Source organism: Channa argus, chromosome 9, assembly GCF_033026475.1.
Source record: "Channa argus isolate prfri chromosome 9, Channa argus male v1.0, whole genome shotgun sequence".
NCBI lineage: Eukaryota > Metazoa > Chordata > Actinopteri > Anabantiformes > Channidae > Channa > Channa argus.
In genome coordinates, this window is record NC_090205.1 from 16,145,202 (window position 1) to 16,161,534 (window position 16,333).

The 16,333-nt window shown below is 40.0% G+C and overlaps 3 protein-coding genes across 18 annotated transcripts in view; all 3 read right to left on the reverse strand.

Annotated features, from left to right (window-relative positions):
* tanc1b (tetratricopeptide repeat, ankyrin repeat and coiled-coil containing 1b) overlaps positions 1-8,077 on the reverse strand; it is an 84,732-nt gene extending 76,655 nt beyond the window's left edge. For all 9 annotated transcript variants that reach the window (XM_067517071.1, XM_067517066.1, XM_067517075.1 and 6 more), the window contains exon 1: positions 7,865-8,077. In XM_067517071.1, coding sequence (XP_067373172.1) covers positions 7,865-8,062 — 198 coding nt within the window. In that variant the 5' untranslated portion in view covers positions 8,063-8,077. The remainder of the gene's footprint in view (positions 1-7,864) is intronic.
* A 1,845-nt stretch (positions 8,078-9,922) lies between these two features.
* On the reverse strand, positions 9,923-13,058 carry dap1b (death associated protein 1b). 2 transcript variants are annotated; one of them, XM_067514918.1, is made up of 4 exons: positions 12,892-13,058; positions 12,032-12,128; positions 10,763-10,826; positions 9,923-10,626 (listed from the first exon to the last, which is right to left on the reverse strand). In XM_067514918.1, the coding sequence occupies exons 1-4, from the start codon at positions 12,956-12,958 to the stop codon at positions 10,510-10,512; spliced, it is 345 nt and encodes a 114-aa protein (XP_067371019.1). In that variant the 5' UTR covers positions 12,959-13,058; the 3' UTR covers positions 9,923-10,509. The 2 variants fall into 2 exon arrangements, with proteins under 2 accessions (XP_067371019.1, XP_067371018.1); XM_067514917.1 differs by having other exon boundaries at positions 10,763-10,829; positions 12,892-13,055.
* A 2,022-nt stretch (positions 13,059-15,080) lies between these two features.
* pkp4 (plakophilin 4) overlaps positions 15,081-16,333 on the reverse strand; it is a 74,388-nt gene continuing 73,135 nt past the window's right edge. For 6 of the 7 annotated variants that reach the window (XM_067514909.1, XM_067514906.1, XM_067514907.1 and 3 more), the window contains one exon: positions 15,081-16,096. In XM_067514909.1, the coding sequence (XP_067371010.1) occupies positions 15,851-16,096 (246 nt within the window). In that variant the 3' untranslated portion in view covers positions 15,081-15,850. The remainder of the gene's footprint in view (positions 16,097-16,333) is intronic. The other variant, XM_067514905.1, reaches the window with a different exon arrangement.

Sequence of the window (16,333 nt, forward strand, 5' to 3'; positions counted from 1 at the left end):
AAAACAAACAAAAAAAAGGAGTCACTTGCAATCATGACAAGACAGAAAAACATTCACTGTCATAGAAAAACTATTATGCAGCTACAGGTCTAGGTCTATTTCCGGTATTTCATAGTACAAAAGAGAAGCAATTTCCTTTTTTCACCTGTAAATAAAACACTTTAAACACTAACATACACTGGTAAAACAATCAGAACAAAGCAAAACAACGTATATCCGCATTTCTGAGTGCTTAGCTGGCACCAGCATGAAGGTTTTCCCACAGGACTCCCAGTCCCACGGTTCATCTGTGGAGGGGTGTATGGAAAGAATGCTCTAATATTTAAACAGAAAAGGACAAGTTTTGCTATCTTGTTATGCAGGAAAACACTGTCAAATGCCCTAAATTCCACACAGAATTGATGCCTCGTGGCTAAACTTGGGTGTATGCAATTGCTTTTCAAGGACATTTCCAAGCATGTATGCATTTTGAATCCTATAAGAATCAGCTCAAGCTCTAGAATGAAGGTGCTTGCTTACTTTGGAATTATTTATAGACTTATGTAATTAAGCATGAGTTGAAACATACTAAAACCAAACAAAACAGCAGTAACTGTGTGGGATTGCTGCTTTCTAACCCCATCAACAAAATATAGGCTACTGGAGTTTTCCATCCTGTATTAATAGCACCAGAGCAATCAAAGATTGGTTTCAACCAAATAAGGGCATGCTCTCTGCAAACAAAACACACAAACCTTGCACTGAGTCCTCAACCCAAGAACCAAGGCTTTAAATATCTAGGTCCTCTTACTGCTGTGTGAGAGAGGCTATCGATCTGTGCTTTTTCATGCTTGATGGCATCAGATGAAACACTGTGAAGGAGCGCCTGCGCTGAATCAGGTATGGGTGGAGGTGTATAGAGCAAATCCCCAATGAACTTCTGTATCTCAAGTCAGCCATCTCTGGTCGAAAAAAAAAAAACTTTCTATGGGCTTTTATTCCACCAACTCAAACTTTAAAACAAGATCATCAATGTAGTTTCAAGATAGCACATATTTTCTTGATTTTGTTTTTTTTTTTTTTTATCTATAATACCCAGGGAAATTCTACAATCTTGCTCGAATTCACTTCAGGTTTCAAAACACTTGTCTTGTAAATTCTTGTATTTAAGTGCTAAGACAAACATTTTAAGTAAGGACTTTCAAAAAAAAACATTTATAGTCATCATTGTCCATGATTGGACAAATGACTGGCTCCAGTCTGGCTAGGCTCTTATTGCAAACGTGACGAGAAAGATCAGAATTCCGATAGTGGATTGTGATGACTGTGGTATGATCCTTGAGCCAGATCTTCCACTTCACAATATAAAATTGTGGCCTGACAGATAAATCAACTACAGAACTGATCTTCCAGAGGTATATTATATATCAAGTCCTGAATAAGGTCTATTGTTTTTCTACCCAAGATAACAGAGCACATGGTGGCAGGGTAAAAAGCAGTAGCCTTTAGTATGATAAAGATAACTGCCGACTGCTGTGTGGGAGCTAGTTGCTCATCTCCACAGTAACAATAAACATCACACAGGTTAACTGAGAGGAAATGAGAAACGCCCTCCTAAAACTCAAAAAGCCAACATGACAAATTCCTTCCATCCACCCTCCTTCATTACAGTCACCGGTCAGTTCACACTGACAAAAGGGTACCACCTCTTCAGTCATCCTCAGCATTACAGTTCATCACTTCTTATCCTGGGCTATATTTCTATTACCCACCAAGCTCTGAAAATTACATGAAAGAAGCTGAACCACTGCTACAAAGGATAACAGTGGATAACTACTCCAGACACTCAAAATGTTCAGAAGTAAGGGCATAACACTAACACCGCAACATAAAGTGGTCAAGTGCTGCATAACCCTTTGGTCTGAGTTTACTCAATAACTTTACTGTATAAATTTAAAACAAATGCTAGGATCAATATGTGTTGATGTTGCCTGTAGGACATTGGAGTGAGGAATGTAAAAAAAAAAAAAAGGGATAATAAAATTGAAGTTTGGGTCACATGATAAAAACATGAATAACTGAGAATCTCTTTAAAGAACAGTCATGGACTGCAAGGTATGCGCAATGTGGGCATCACGATTCCTCAAAGCCCTCAAAGTCAAGTCCATTCCATAGCATTTAAGCTTTTTTTGGATCTGAGCCTCACAGAGTGGCCTCTTAGAAGGGGCCTCTTGATATTACAACAGAGAAATCTAAGTCCCACAGTGGCTCAGAGGTCTATGAGGACACAAACTTGCTTAAAAGACAGAATACACTCACAATATTCAATTTTGCACAAAGAAACAGCAAACGATGGTGTGCATTTTACTGCTTCTTCTTTTATATGAAGAGACCAACAGCCTAGCCAACAAAAGGCTTCAACTGGCTTAAAAATACCTAAAGCATTTGAAGTGTTTGGGCAGGAACATGTGACATTAAGTGTTGCTCTCCCTTTCTGGCATTTTCACATTCTCCGTTTCCTTCGAACAGTTCAAATTAACAACAAAAAGGACTCCAGTCTATGGAGGTATGCGGATGCTTTCCTTTCAGAGAAGAGAAATCTGAAGCCACGGTGGTAGATAAGGTGCCTTAGGTTATCAAGATATATGTTTTCCAGGTCATCCCTGACTTGATAGAGTTCAAATCCATACAGGTTGTGAAAGAAAAGATCCTTACCTGGCATGCCATGTGATTAATGGGGCCATCTTGCCATAACAAAGTCATCTGAGAAGACTGTTATATTTACAGCGGAAATAGGATTGTTTGTCCGAATTGCCTCTGGCGTGGAAGCATTTCACATACATTTTGTTTTTGGTGAGTTAGAAACTGCTTTGTCCTCTAAAAGGTGGCAGACAATGGAGCAAGTGCTGTTAAGCTCATTTCAACGTCACCACTACTCCACTGTCTCTTTGCTTGCCATTTCCACCCTGTGTTTATCTATTTCCATTTAAAAAAACACCCTGCCAACCGTCTTCTTCACCTATTTGTACACGATTCGTCCCTCACAGGCTTCCACACCGGTGTCATAGCAACATACAAATTCTCATTATTACCTTCAACCTTCAAGGAAGTTTGTTAAACACTACCTAGAAGTGATCTGACATTTTAAAATGTTTCTGTGGACTCACTAATTAACTATTTATTTGTTGTCCATCCCCTCAGTGCAGGAAATAGATGCAGCCCGGACTTTGATTTCAAGGGGTCCATGAACAATAGGTTAGCTGTCAAATCCTTTAAGGAGGAAGTGTTGGGAGTTGCGTTGGAGGACAGTACAGTCAGCCATAGTAAACACAGGTTGTTGTTCACACTAACCTGAGTAGAAGAGAAATCAAAAACAACAGAAAATTCTTATGCAACTAGTCCACTGGTTTATCCCAAGTGTTTCATGTTCCTGAACTGTTACCAAGAAGAACATCTAGAAAGTGGTTCTTGCACTTGAAATGCAGTTAAGCCAACCTAAAAAGGTTCTTGGGTTCCTTAAAGAAAGGTAGTAAGTTTACTGGACTCTTCTACAAGGCAAATTTTACCTAGTGGGAAATGTTCTAGCTTTCAGAAGAGCAGGAAAGGAGCCATGAAAATAAAAAGCATTACAATTCTGATCTATCTTTTGGGCAGGCATGGAAAAGTACTGGCATTTTGGAAAGACTGGTTTGCTTCTTGAGGCCATTCGTCCTTCATCGTTTCTAATAGGACTGACGATCAAATCTAGACACAGGGCTACATGCTGGCTCAGCAGTGGCAGTAGATAAACCTGTGTCTCTGTGTGTTTGTATCCCAACAGTGTTGCTAGAAGTGTCAAGGCATGTTTAAGAAGTATTAGTTGCTCTAAATTTAGTGTTTTTTCCCCAGGCCCTGGATTTGACTAAACCTGAAACTAAAACGTTGGAATAGGACAAGACATTACACATTCTCTTCGATTAAATGTCACCCACCCTGCTTGGCTAATACACCACACCAACAACCACCTGTTGTATCAAATCATTAACTACAAGCAGATTTAATTGCACACAAAGAAACAAACAATCCCCTCATCATGCTTGCAATTAATCACTCCTCTATTATTACTGCTGATTCAACTTTATTACTCTATTACTGATTTGCAATGGCAATCAAATAGTAATGATCATCTGGAGTAAAAATAAATAAAGCTGGGTCACTGTTACTTATACTCAATTGTATATTCGTGTCCCAGGAGAACTGGTATTTGATTAAGGGTAAAACATTAGCTCGCCGTGTTTAAAGTCTACAGGAAGTTACTGCAATTAGTGGGAGAGATTTTCCTCATACTAAGATTTGTCAGTCAGATGGCCAAAGAAATGAAATCCGCATGGTGCCACAACAAAAGAGGTTATTTTACTATTAGAGCAAGATGAGATGCCTGAACCCACTGATCCACCTTGCCTAGTATGTCAGAATTTAAGCCACGGGGCATCGAGCGCTTCTTCAGCCCAAAAACCTACTTTGCATATAAGGTGTCATCTGCAGCTGTCAATACTGAAGTGGAGCTTTACTTTTAGTTTTAGACTCTTTAGCTAAAGTATATCCATCTGTACCTTATGATAGCATGGGGGGTACATACTTCAGAAACTGCAAGACAAGCTACTATTTAGCCTTTTACATGTACACAGTAAAGACAGTGACAGATTAAGTATGATATACAGTATCTGACTCAAAGACTGAGAATTCAAAACAGATTTGTTTCCAACTATTGCATAGTTACAAGAGGAATTCCTCATGTCACGTCTTACACCAATGTCTGCCTGTGAATATTCACAGACTCTAACGGGCATTCAAAGTCTGTGAGGGCCCCAGGGCTGTCCCTCATAAATGCTTGAGCACTTGTCTTGACAGAAGAACCCACAATTAAAATTATAATGATGGCGTAATTTTGAAAGAGTAGTTGAAAAAAATTGTGGAAGTTGATGGACATTTTCCCGAGAGCATAAAGAAATTTGTCTTATGATGGCATGATGTTGGATTACAAAAACAATGTTTTGGTGCAACAGTACTAGGAAGTAAACCACGAACTACAATTACTTTAACACTTTTTTAAGTTTATTGGCCACAAAAAAATGCCTCTATGCAAGTGATTTCATATGGTGCCATCCCTCCTCTCTCCCTCTCTCTCTCCCTCTCTCTCTGTGGTTTTAAAAAAAAAGACTCGACAAAAAGGTAAATCAGTAACAGCTGTTACTTAGAAGCACTTCCAAACACATGTGCTTTAGATACACTTATACAAGCATAGAGATAATTATATGGTTACACCTACTGCGGACTATCAACTCAAATCTACAAAAATTACTTTAGAATACAGTAGCAGTAGAAGTAGTATGTAATTCAACAAAATGCCTAAAACTGGGAAACTATCCAATACTATCAATGACATACAAAGCTAAGTCTATATGCATGCCTTTTATTTTGTAATGTTTTATTAGATAACCGGATGGCATATGGGGAAGTTAAAGTGTAAGACGAGAATTTTGAGCCATTGCTCAACAGCACTTTGCCACTAGGTCTGACACTAGCTAACATGTATGATCCCTCAGTCCCACAATTAGAACTTAATGTGACTTGAAGTCACATTTCAGACTGATATATACTCTGTATGACATGATTCTTTTGTTAGGAATAATATCATCATACTTTGATTTTGCTATATTAGGTTTTCATGACTGCTTCAGGTACCAGTGTCTCTGTCTTGGCATGACAAGAAACAAAGAACTATGCAAAACAACCTTAGCTTTGTTCAAGTTCCAGAAGCTCAGAGGGTTATTCATCATAGTGTTTTTACACTGGTATTTCACGACATGCCCTTAAACGCCCTCGGTGATTTTACATGTAAAACTGTTTTGGGTATGATTTGGAAGAACCACTTAGGAGATATTCACACGATAAACAGATTGGAATAGAATCAAACAAACAAGATTGTTTCACATTGCTACTTTTTCAAAATACTCCACCAGACACCACTTGGAAATGGACAGATACTCTTTCACACAATCCTGCATGAATCAAAATAAACAGGCAAATTCTTCAAAATTATTTAGGACCAGACGAAACTGGTTAGGTGCATAAGTATCTACATTAAGATGAGTAAAGTAAGGTGGTTGTTGTGTTATCATGGAATCACAAATTCCTACACCAGTATATTCAAGATTCAATCAAAATTGTCATGGCAAGGTTCCTGATCTGGACTGACCAGTAAAAAAACGTTCCTATTAGAGCCATGTGCTTCTGCAGTGAGCACAACCAGTTAAAAGTGCAAGATCATCACTATTATCATTAACAACAACTCAGTATGTGCCGTCAGGTCACTGTCGCCAAAACTTTTTCTCCTCAGCCATAACAATGCAACTCTCATGCCAGCATCTGTTACTAGCCAACTGGCTGGGGACCATGGGAACAAGGCTCTGTAGAGATCAGGAGGCAGACTCTTGTTGCACATGAAATAAGATGAAGCAAGATCAGTGGTGGACAATTAGGGTAGACCTAGCCTTAGCAGGAAAGCATGCAAATCCACTGTAACGTTTCCATAATTGGCAAAAGAAATGCTTTAAATTATGCTGAAAAAATTAACACCGAGTTAACTGGCAGTCAGCCGAGAAACTTGGCCTGCTCCATATGTCGCTTTAAAATGAAAACTCAATACTGTAAATATAGTTGAATTGCCCCTGAAGATAGATTAAGACAAGAAACTCTGAATCCAGAAAATTACAAAATGTTTTGGCAGGTTCTTTCTAGGAGGTAAGGTGGAGGTGTTCAGAGATCACACTGAATCAATAACTCTGTGTGCTAACAATGATCAGAGGTGCATCTTGACATTTGCAAGCAATTTCTTTAAAGGTGAAAGTGGAACTTTGATTTCCAAAAGCACCGGGCTGAGTATGAGGGGGATTTCTCCATTAAAACATGCTGAAAACAGCAAAAGTCAAATACAGTCAGTGGTCAAACTTCAATGACTCAATCTATGTGGGAGGACAAGATTACAGTCCTCCAGCCATTCGCCTACTACTGTATCTGGGTTGGGTTTTACTTTGAAAAGCACTGCATCCAATCACAAAATACAGACCACACAAGAAAAGTAAGGAACTGCATCTATTACAAGCTTTCACCTCAAACACCTGTTTAGGTTTATTCATTTAGAAAGGTCCATTTAGGCTAGACTGCCCATTTAGGGCCACAGATCATTATTATTAGCACTGAAAAAAAAATTATATGTTATTTTCCCAATTAACCAATTTTGTGAAATGTCAGAAAACAGAAAATTTTTCCCTAACTATGCAAAATGTCAAACACTTGCACAAAATGTGCAGCCCCCTAAGTTTTTTACAAGTTTAAAGTAAATTTAGCCTCACTGCACTGTTTGGGATTTTTATGGTCTAAGTCGTTAATTGTCTGCCTAATCACGATCAACGTCCATGTCAGTTACTAACTAATCGATTAATCGTCATCTCCAAAACTCTTCAATGACCCACCACAGTGAATCTGAAAAAAAAACTAAAAGTGAAACACCGTCGTGTTAGTGTGAGCTCCGTTGATTTAGCTCCACTTCCAAACAAAGCAGACGGGAACTTCAGACAAACCTGGAGGAAAAGCTTGACTTAACCTTAGCTAGCTTAGCTTAGCTAACTTAGCGTTGCCTCGCGTTAAGCACATTAACGAGAGCGCAAACAGCAAAGTGTGACTGACTTCAGACAGGCGGCTGTCATTCCCGCTGCTCGATGGGCATGTCCCGACATTCCTCCTCCCGACAAAGTCCACCACAACTCTGGACAACTTTTTTCCAACCGCTCGACATTAAAACCTCGTCGAAACACTTAACTTCGGATCACTTTTATGGTCTTACCTGATACAAGTCATTAATATTAAAGTGCCGAAGAAGTTTTCGCGAGCTTCTGGCGTAACTCCACACGGACGCACTCTCCACTGGATGAACCAAGGTAGGCTGCGGAGACACTGAGCTCCTCCTCCTCCCCCTGCATGAGGTCATCTGCAGGGGAGGCCCGCGGACTCCCCCCCTCCTCTTCCTAAGAGATCGGTGCATGCCTCATGGACATGACAGGATGCTGCAGAGGGAAGATACAGGATGCATTCAAACAACCACGCTGCATGCAGTTTCAGAGCGGGGTGGAAGTAGCCGGGGACTGTGAAATACTGAGGTCATCTGGCAAAATCACCCACAGAAAAGGACATGAGGTGCAGCTGACAGCTAGTCATTCCACCAAATAATCCTTTATTTATTTATTCTGCTGGCTAATAAATAATACCATTGAGTCTGAAAACAGGTTAGCTCTTACTCTTTGGGTAAATCAGCTTTGAAGATGGAAGCTTTATCACAACAAGGTTCACTTACTTAAGACCGAATTCAAAGTCTTTGTTGTTTATTTGAAATCCCGTTTGTGTTTTTGTGTAACTTATATTCAATTTTCAAATGAAATTGGAAATCATATTACAAAGCACGCTCCACTCCTCGATATTGACTGTGCCTTTGGTGTTACTTTGCAGATCAGAATTTTACATGCAAAACAAGTTGCCCATAAAATATTATATATTGCTACATTAAACCTTCCAAGGATATAAAATGTAACATGGCACCATCTGGACTGGCTGCATTAAAATGTTTTATCACTCTGAAAGAGGACAGTCTTTTAAAGGAACACATTTACTCCTGACACTCTTTGTACTTGAGGGGCTGCATTTCCACCCAGCTGGTCACATCTAGCTGGATGGCTAAATTTTGGTACTTTTAGATTTGTAAAGACTTGTAAGGAGGCATTTCTACCTTGTGATGCGTTAAACAATCTGAAAACTTTTCTACCCATTCTGTCATTCATTAGATATGCTCACTTTACAAGGCCTGTCGATGCCCACATTTAAAATGAAAAGTTGAACTGTTAGAAATCTCTGCAACGTCCCCTTTTATTGATGTATATAAGATGGTGGGAAAATGAGTCAAAGCTATAGGTTATATTTACATTATTTCTGTAACAGCATGCAGGTATAAAACAGCAGCACAGCAAATAAACCTGTAACTTAATGCTCAGAATAGTGGCTCATTGTAACAAAATACAATACCTAACTTCCTGGGTTGTTAGCCTCACCCTGGTCTGGCAAGCAAAGCTCTCAGTACTCAGTCTATAGCGACCTCATGAGGCTACACTAGTTTATGCAGCTTCATGTTTCATCTGCACAATGTGTCTCACAAGACATCTTCAACAGAAAAAAAAAATTATTCACTCACTTTTTCCCTCCTATTCTGTTTATCATCATGCAGCTGTAATATGCAGTAAATTCTGGTGCCGTACAAGTGTATATTTTGTCATAGTGACAGAGTCGATTTTGGGATCTGCAAACCACATCTCCACAGTCATCCCACTCCTCAGTGTGAGGCGGTGTTATACAGTCGGTATGCAGCGTTTTTTCAGCAGTGTGGTGGGCGTCACAGGGTCAGTGAGGCTCCTCAGATGGCTGGGAATGGGCAGACACTGGCAGTGAAATGCACCATGTCTGCAAGTCAGAAGACCACCAACTGCTCCACTCCTCAAACAGAGCCAAAGAGGTCTCTGAACCTCACACACAGATGGTATCAAAGGCATGCAATGAACAGCATGAGCATCAGAGAATTTAAGGGTGGCACATTGTGTTTACAAGGCTATCATGTACTTTGTTAGCGAACAAATGAGCAACAGATATTGTTTGTGACTTTGGGATGCAAACAAAAAGGCCTATGTATGAACACATGGCCGTGACACATGAATTAGGGGGGGAACCAAAAAAAAAAAAAAAAAAAGTCTTTTGTTTTACTAAGGTCTTAGAGAAACATTGAGGTATTTGGCTCAGGCCTATTTAAACTGGTCGGGGTAGTTTTATTGGAACCTACAACATACAAGCAATAAGTCATTGGTGCCTTTGGTATAATCATTTATTGTAATGCAAATAACTATGGAAATTGCCATACAAGTGGTTGAAACAGTAAAAGGAAGTTGTAATTGTTACAATGCATGCAACAGACAAAATAAATTTTATAAATGGCTACTTGCTGCCACCTCATGGCCATTGTTGTTAACTGCAAAAGTGAGGAAATGCCTACAGTAGCACTGCAACAGATATGCTGTGGAATTCTTTGTTAAATCTAATAAGCGAACAATTAGTGCAGAGTAAATATTTAACTGAAAGAAATACAAAAATAATCTCAAAAACCTCACTTTACAACCCTGCAAATGCTCACTTCCTTATACCCTGCTGCATTAGCTGTAAAGTACAACTACACCATTCCTATTATAAGACAAGAGCAGGCATTACATGCTGACAATATCACAAAGAAGCACAGTGTGAAAGGCACATTTCTTCCCCTTCTAAATACAGAGCTTGATGAAAGCCTCTTAAAGAGGACACTTTATAGACAACCTGTCAGTCCCATTGTGTTTAACATCTCACGCTTGTCTTTCACAATTGACTTAACATGTTTCCCTGTGGGGCACTCTAACACGTTCAATACTTCCTTGGCTGCTGGATGAAAAAGGTCCGGGGTGAGTGGGGCTTCTCCACTGCAGGATGCAACTTGCTGTGCCTCACACTCACTGGTGTCTCTGGGAAGTGATGGCTCAGCTGTGGAGGGAAAAGGTTCATTATCCACAAGGCTCTTTGGCCTGAGAGGCACTGTAACTAATCCCCTTTTTTTTCCAGCTGGGATCAATGTGAAATGCAATAGCCGAGTTTTATTGAAGGGAATGATTTTGTTTACCTTGTCTAGTGTTCCTGCAAGCAGCATGCTGACTTGTTGCATCCTGTTGGAGGTGGCAAGGGACCTGCTGAAAAAAATCATGTTTCAAATTAGAGTTCCATTTCACTTTGAAGGCAACTTAAATTACATGTGGAAAATGTTGCTCCAAATACAAACATCTTAACATTTAAAGCAACATTCTTTGAAGATTTTACACTTGAAACACAGCTGTTATGCAGGGATGTCCCAATACCAGTATCAGCTCTGACACTGCCCTTGGTTGTGTACGCAAAACTTCTGATACGGCACCCGATACGACATTAACGTCACTCTGGGTGAGCAGGTAGGCAGCAGCAAAACGGGTTGGGACGCGTTTTAAGATAAGTCAGAACAACTTAAATAAAGCCAATTAAAAGCTCTGCTCAAGTCCTAAGTCCTTTCTAACAGTAACTCTCCCAGATTAAACAGGTCTAATATTTACTACTGAAATCTGAGTGATATCTACACCTTTACCTGAAGTTTGGCTTTTTTTGGTCCTTTCAGCTTATTCCGTGAGTTCAGGGTCTGATATCATTGTCCGCATGTTGATTTGGCACAGTTTTTATGCCAGATGCCCTTCCTGGTGCAACCCTCCCCAATTTCTACCGGGCTTGGACTGGCACTGCACAGATGCGGAGGGGAAAGGGCTTATAGGGGTTCAGTTTCTTGCCCAGAGACACTTCGACATATAGCCAGGGCCGGGGCTTGAACCACTGACCCTGTGTTCCGTGCCTTTACAGCAGCTACAGCCACCCCTCTAAGCTACAGCAAAGTAGATAACCTGCATAATTCTTTGAAGACAGAATTCCATCGCAAAACTGTTGTTCACATTTTGTTCCTCTCAGCAAAAGTCGCTCCATTTATGAAAAGCCGGTAGTCACCGTGTTTTGGCTGAACAACCCAGACGAATTTCGAAAATCTGGTATTTGAAAGTTTGGCCACTTCAGAACTTCCAGTCCTCAGGTGTGTGCTCCTTTCAGACAGTTAAGAGACTATAAATGCTACACTTAATGGAAATTGTCCACTCTTAGAAAACCTTAGCCTTCAGTTTTGTTTCTCTATTTGGAGCAGCAGTTTCTGCTTGTGTCTCATCGGCTTAACTGTGCAGTAGATTGACGAGGGTTTTACTCTCCAGCAAGAATACTAGAGACAGTTTAGTTCTTGTATTGATCGTCATACTTTTGCTCCATCTGGAAAAGTGGCATCAGGACAAGCCTACTTAGATGTTGCACATGTAGCGTGTAGGCCTACCTCAGTTTATCGGACTTCTTGGTCTCCTTCTCTGGAGTCCCATGTGTGGCAGTCTCTTCCAAGCTTTTCTTGGCCACTCGTTTACCTCCAGCCTTCACTATTCAAAGCAGAACAAAATGTTGCATTAGGTGTATGTTCTGTGCAACAGTACTTTGCAGTTTCCCACATCTGAAACAAATTAAATACTGGATACTTTTACCCTTTCAAAATAAATGTAAAAAGTCTAGTAGGTTTACTAGACTTTTGATTTGGTTTTGATGAGATCTTAAACCACAAAGCTGGGAAGTGTTTATTTTATAAAATGTGACCAAAAAACAAACAAAAAAAAAGACAAATTCAAAACAAAATGGCCATTTCGACCTTCAAACAGTGTAAAACCGTCAAACTAAAGAACCCTTTAGAACATGTCTGTACCACACAGGTTAAACCTGCGTGTTACTCTACAGAACTGATGGAGTCCGATGCAAAGGCAGAGACACCATCATGACACGGGAATATGTGACTCCAGTGCACTGCGATCACCACACACACACACACACACAGGTTTCTGCAGTGAGGACACGGTGTTACACGGTCCTTCATTGGACAAAACAGGCCCGAGTTTAAGGCCGATTGATGGAATTAATAGCATCACAGCCATCACGCAAACGAGCCGTTGAGCACGACCAAATTCCAATGTAGCAATAAGCACAATTTAAAAACAATAAACAAACAAGATCGTAAGAGACCTAGTGAAGCTGGTTCGTCGTCGTGTGGCTGCGCACGGACTCTGGGTTGAGCAGCGAAAACACATCGCTTCGCTCCGAATGTAAAACAAACTGTACGGTGCAACTCGAGATTAAGGGAGAAAGCGCCTTTACCTGCGGGAGGGTGGCCACCTTTCAGCAGCGGCTCGTTCGCTGCAGATTTACAGAGTTGCTGCACCATTTCTACAACTTTCCGAAGACACTCAAAGAAAGCAGAAACAACTAAAAAGCACCTCACTACGCCCACTAGGTTGTTTTTATGCTCAAAGTCAGATGACGTCCTGTGGAGCTACAGGAAGTCTGAGGCCACAGAAACGCCCAGCTGCCTCTTTTTAATCGAGCATTATTCATGAAGTGAAACTGGAAACAGCTGCTTCCAGCGTAAAGGTTTATATTATAATGTTTAAGATGCAAGACCATAGGAAGGCATTATGTTAGATATGAATTATTGTATTACGCCAGAGAGGCCAAGGCAGTGCCACTAAGCACACAAAAACCGGTTCTCGGTGATCCACAAAGACATCTCCCTCAGCTGACTTTTGTGTAAAAATGAATTAGCATGGTGGAACTGCATGCAAGTAGTTCAACAGACATTCATTTTGGTTTACTGGAAGTAAAAAGTGATCTCAACAGGGCGTCGGTCTACAAAAGCCCTTTTCATGGCAGGAAATGCACAGGTTTTACTAACATAAACCATAGCCCAGGTGTGTTCGTGTTCCCAAAGTAATAAAACGGGTAAATATTAAAGATAAAGTTAATAGTAATTAATTCATTGTATTTATTACTCGACCACATCGGGTTGATCCTGAGAACAACATTAGGGCTTACAGGGCCCTGCAGACGTCCCAGGCGTTTCCAGTTATTCTGGCTGATAAATAGATCATTTTCAGGTGAAGCTTTGCTGTTAATTGAGGTCAGAAAACTCTAACTTATTAAAAAAGTAATTTTTGCAGTAGTACAAAGTCTTATTTGTGTTATTATGAACAAGTATGAACAAGCGATGCCAGTCAAACAGTCTATTTACGCCCACATTAATCTCATCAGCCTTATTAACTCATAACATCTGTGGGTGTTTAACCACATGTGTCAATTCAATCACCTTCGGCTTTTAAGCTTCTACAGTTAGAAATAATGAGTTTAACTGTGAATGAAAGGTGGCCTATTTTGACTCCATTAATCATTCCACTGGCTTCTCTGTGGTTTGGAGCAGGTTCAGCCACTAAACCTGCAACTAAACCTGTGCATTACAAAAGCACATGTTTAGTCTAACTGGACCTAACGAGACAAACTATGAATAACACAGTAAGTGGTGATGTTCACCAGTGTTGTGATGCTCTACACCGTTGTTTTTGTAACTTGTCTTCTAACGGCATGTGCATAGACTTGCATGGGGATATAGATTTCCATCGACTGCAGAGGGCAGCGATGCACATCAACATCTGTGTCAGTGACACTGAATGTATCAGTGCAGTCACAGACCCTGCAGCTGTATAATCATTTAAGGCTGATGCACATGTTATTTAATGCTGAAACATCAGTAAAGAGTTTGCCCAAAGTTGGACAACTAGCAGTTACATTTAGCTTAACTTGAAATAGTTGGGAGTACTTTATTTAATAGTGTGGTTTTATTTTTGGACCGGGTTGATTTGATTTAAGGACTCTCTGAAGTTCAATTCATATTTTCTTTCTGGTATTATGTTACTCCTACTACTACAACATCTGCTACTATGCTGCTTCAGCATCCCCACCTGGAGGGCTGGTAGGCAAGAAGATAAAAAAGTACATAGTCATTCCACGCATGATCACTACTCATGTAAATCCTAGTTTTAAATAGCGTTTTATTAGTGCATATTTTGATTCAGCTATTAATTATGCACTTATTCACATTCTGACCATGTGTCTTGATGCAACAGACACTAATAATGGTGCAATTATTATAATTGATTAAAGGTAAATCTGGCTTGAAAACCTTTTGCACAAATTGTTATACATTTGTAGTTATTAAACATCCAATTGTAAATATGATCCTACTGCAGCGATAGGGTGTTAGCACAGGCTCAGGGTGATCATGGTTGGTAGGGAGTCTAAGTTCTACTACATAGAATTTCATGAAACACTGTGAATACAGTATAATGAGTCATTTTTCATGGGGAGAATAGCTCCAGAAAAAACTTGTTAAAATGTTTTAACTTTTTCATTTTTATCCCTTCGTTTCACACCTTTATCACTTCAGTGCCCATAATACAGCAGATAGTAAAAATGTTTACATTGCACCTGTGAAGAAGAAAGAAATGACACAGCAATTAAAAAACAAAACTGACATTTTATTATTTTAACATGGTTGTGTTATGATGCCAACTTTGCCCAAATATTTCTTCATATATTTATATATCTATAGAGATGTAACATGGCACATGTTGGTTTTTTAACCAGTGCTGAGGAAAGCCTGGTAATATGTTTTTTTTTCTGTATTTACAATAAAATGAAAGAAATGTACAAGACTCAATGTCATTACACAGCTTCAACATTACGTTCAGAAACAATTTGATTCTTCTGTACACTAGATTACTATTTTCTATCTTTTATAGACAGAGAGAGTTCATGATCCATTTGGCTTTAGCACATACACGATCCCCATCTTGTCTTTTACCACGGACCCTCACTGACATGACTCACAGCTTTCATCATGCTATCACAGCTAAGAGTTTTATAAAGACAATAAAACTAACGTCTAGACAGAGCAGGATACACATCTCCTTACGGCCGTGTCCAGATTGGTCCCTCAGCAGACCCCCAGTGTGATTCCATCTTCCTCTACTAAATAAAAAAAAAAAGAAATAAAAAATTCTCGATTTCCTTCTTTGGCACACATTCCATCTTTCCATCTGACATTCCTTAGTTCTCCCTCCATCCAAACACACTCACTTTAAAAACATACACACTTATAAAGCCAAGTTCATAAAAACGTATTTGTGGGCTCCCTGGCTCAATGCCGCTGTAGGACGAAGATGTCCTTTTTCAAATGAGAATGATGAAAGAGGTTCTTTATTGTAACACAAGACATTCTGCAGATCTATACCCAGGAGTCAGGAGAGCCAGGATACTGCTGGGCCCTGTATGAAGGCCTCCGTGTGCTAGCATAAAAGTCCACGTAGTTGGTGGTGGATTTCAGTCCATGAGGCTGAGAGCTGTAGTCGACGGCCGGTGGGTAGCTGATGACCTCTTCCAAGTACGGGTCGTCGTAGCCATGGGGATGTCGCAGGTACATTCTGTATGTATCATAGTTCCTTCTCCCAGGCTCCTCTGTGTAATACACAGGCTGCAGGAAAAGGACAGTCAGGAAGGCTGTGGTGAATTTGTTTTTCACGAAAAGGATCAAGACTCAGCCATGGGAATCACTACTACTACTATTACTACTGTGCTTAAAAGTCACACCATGTCTACACAAATAGTGTTTTGTGATCAGCAGCTGCCCCAGTGTGTGGACATAGGTACTGAAGTATTTGTACCCCAACATGCATTTGTGATAAAAGTACTTTGGGATGGATAGCTCTCA

Excerpts from the sequence above, each read along its gene's own strand:
- dap1b (XM_067514917.1), bottom strand. The coding sequence starts at position 12,958 with ATGGTGCAGCAACTCTGTAAATCTGCAGCGAACGAGCCGCTGCTGAAA. Across the intron at positions 12,129-12,891 it reads AGGTGGCCACCCTCCCGCAG|TGAAGGCTGGAGGTAAACGA; the intron begins GTAAAGGCGCTT and ends TGCTTTGAATAG. Across the intron at positions 10,627-10,762 it reads TTGCAGGAACACTAGACAAG|CTGAGCCATCACTTCCCAGA; the intron begins GTAAACAAAATC and ends TTCCCTCCACAG.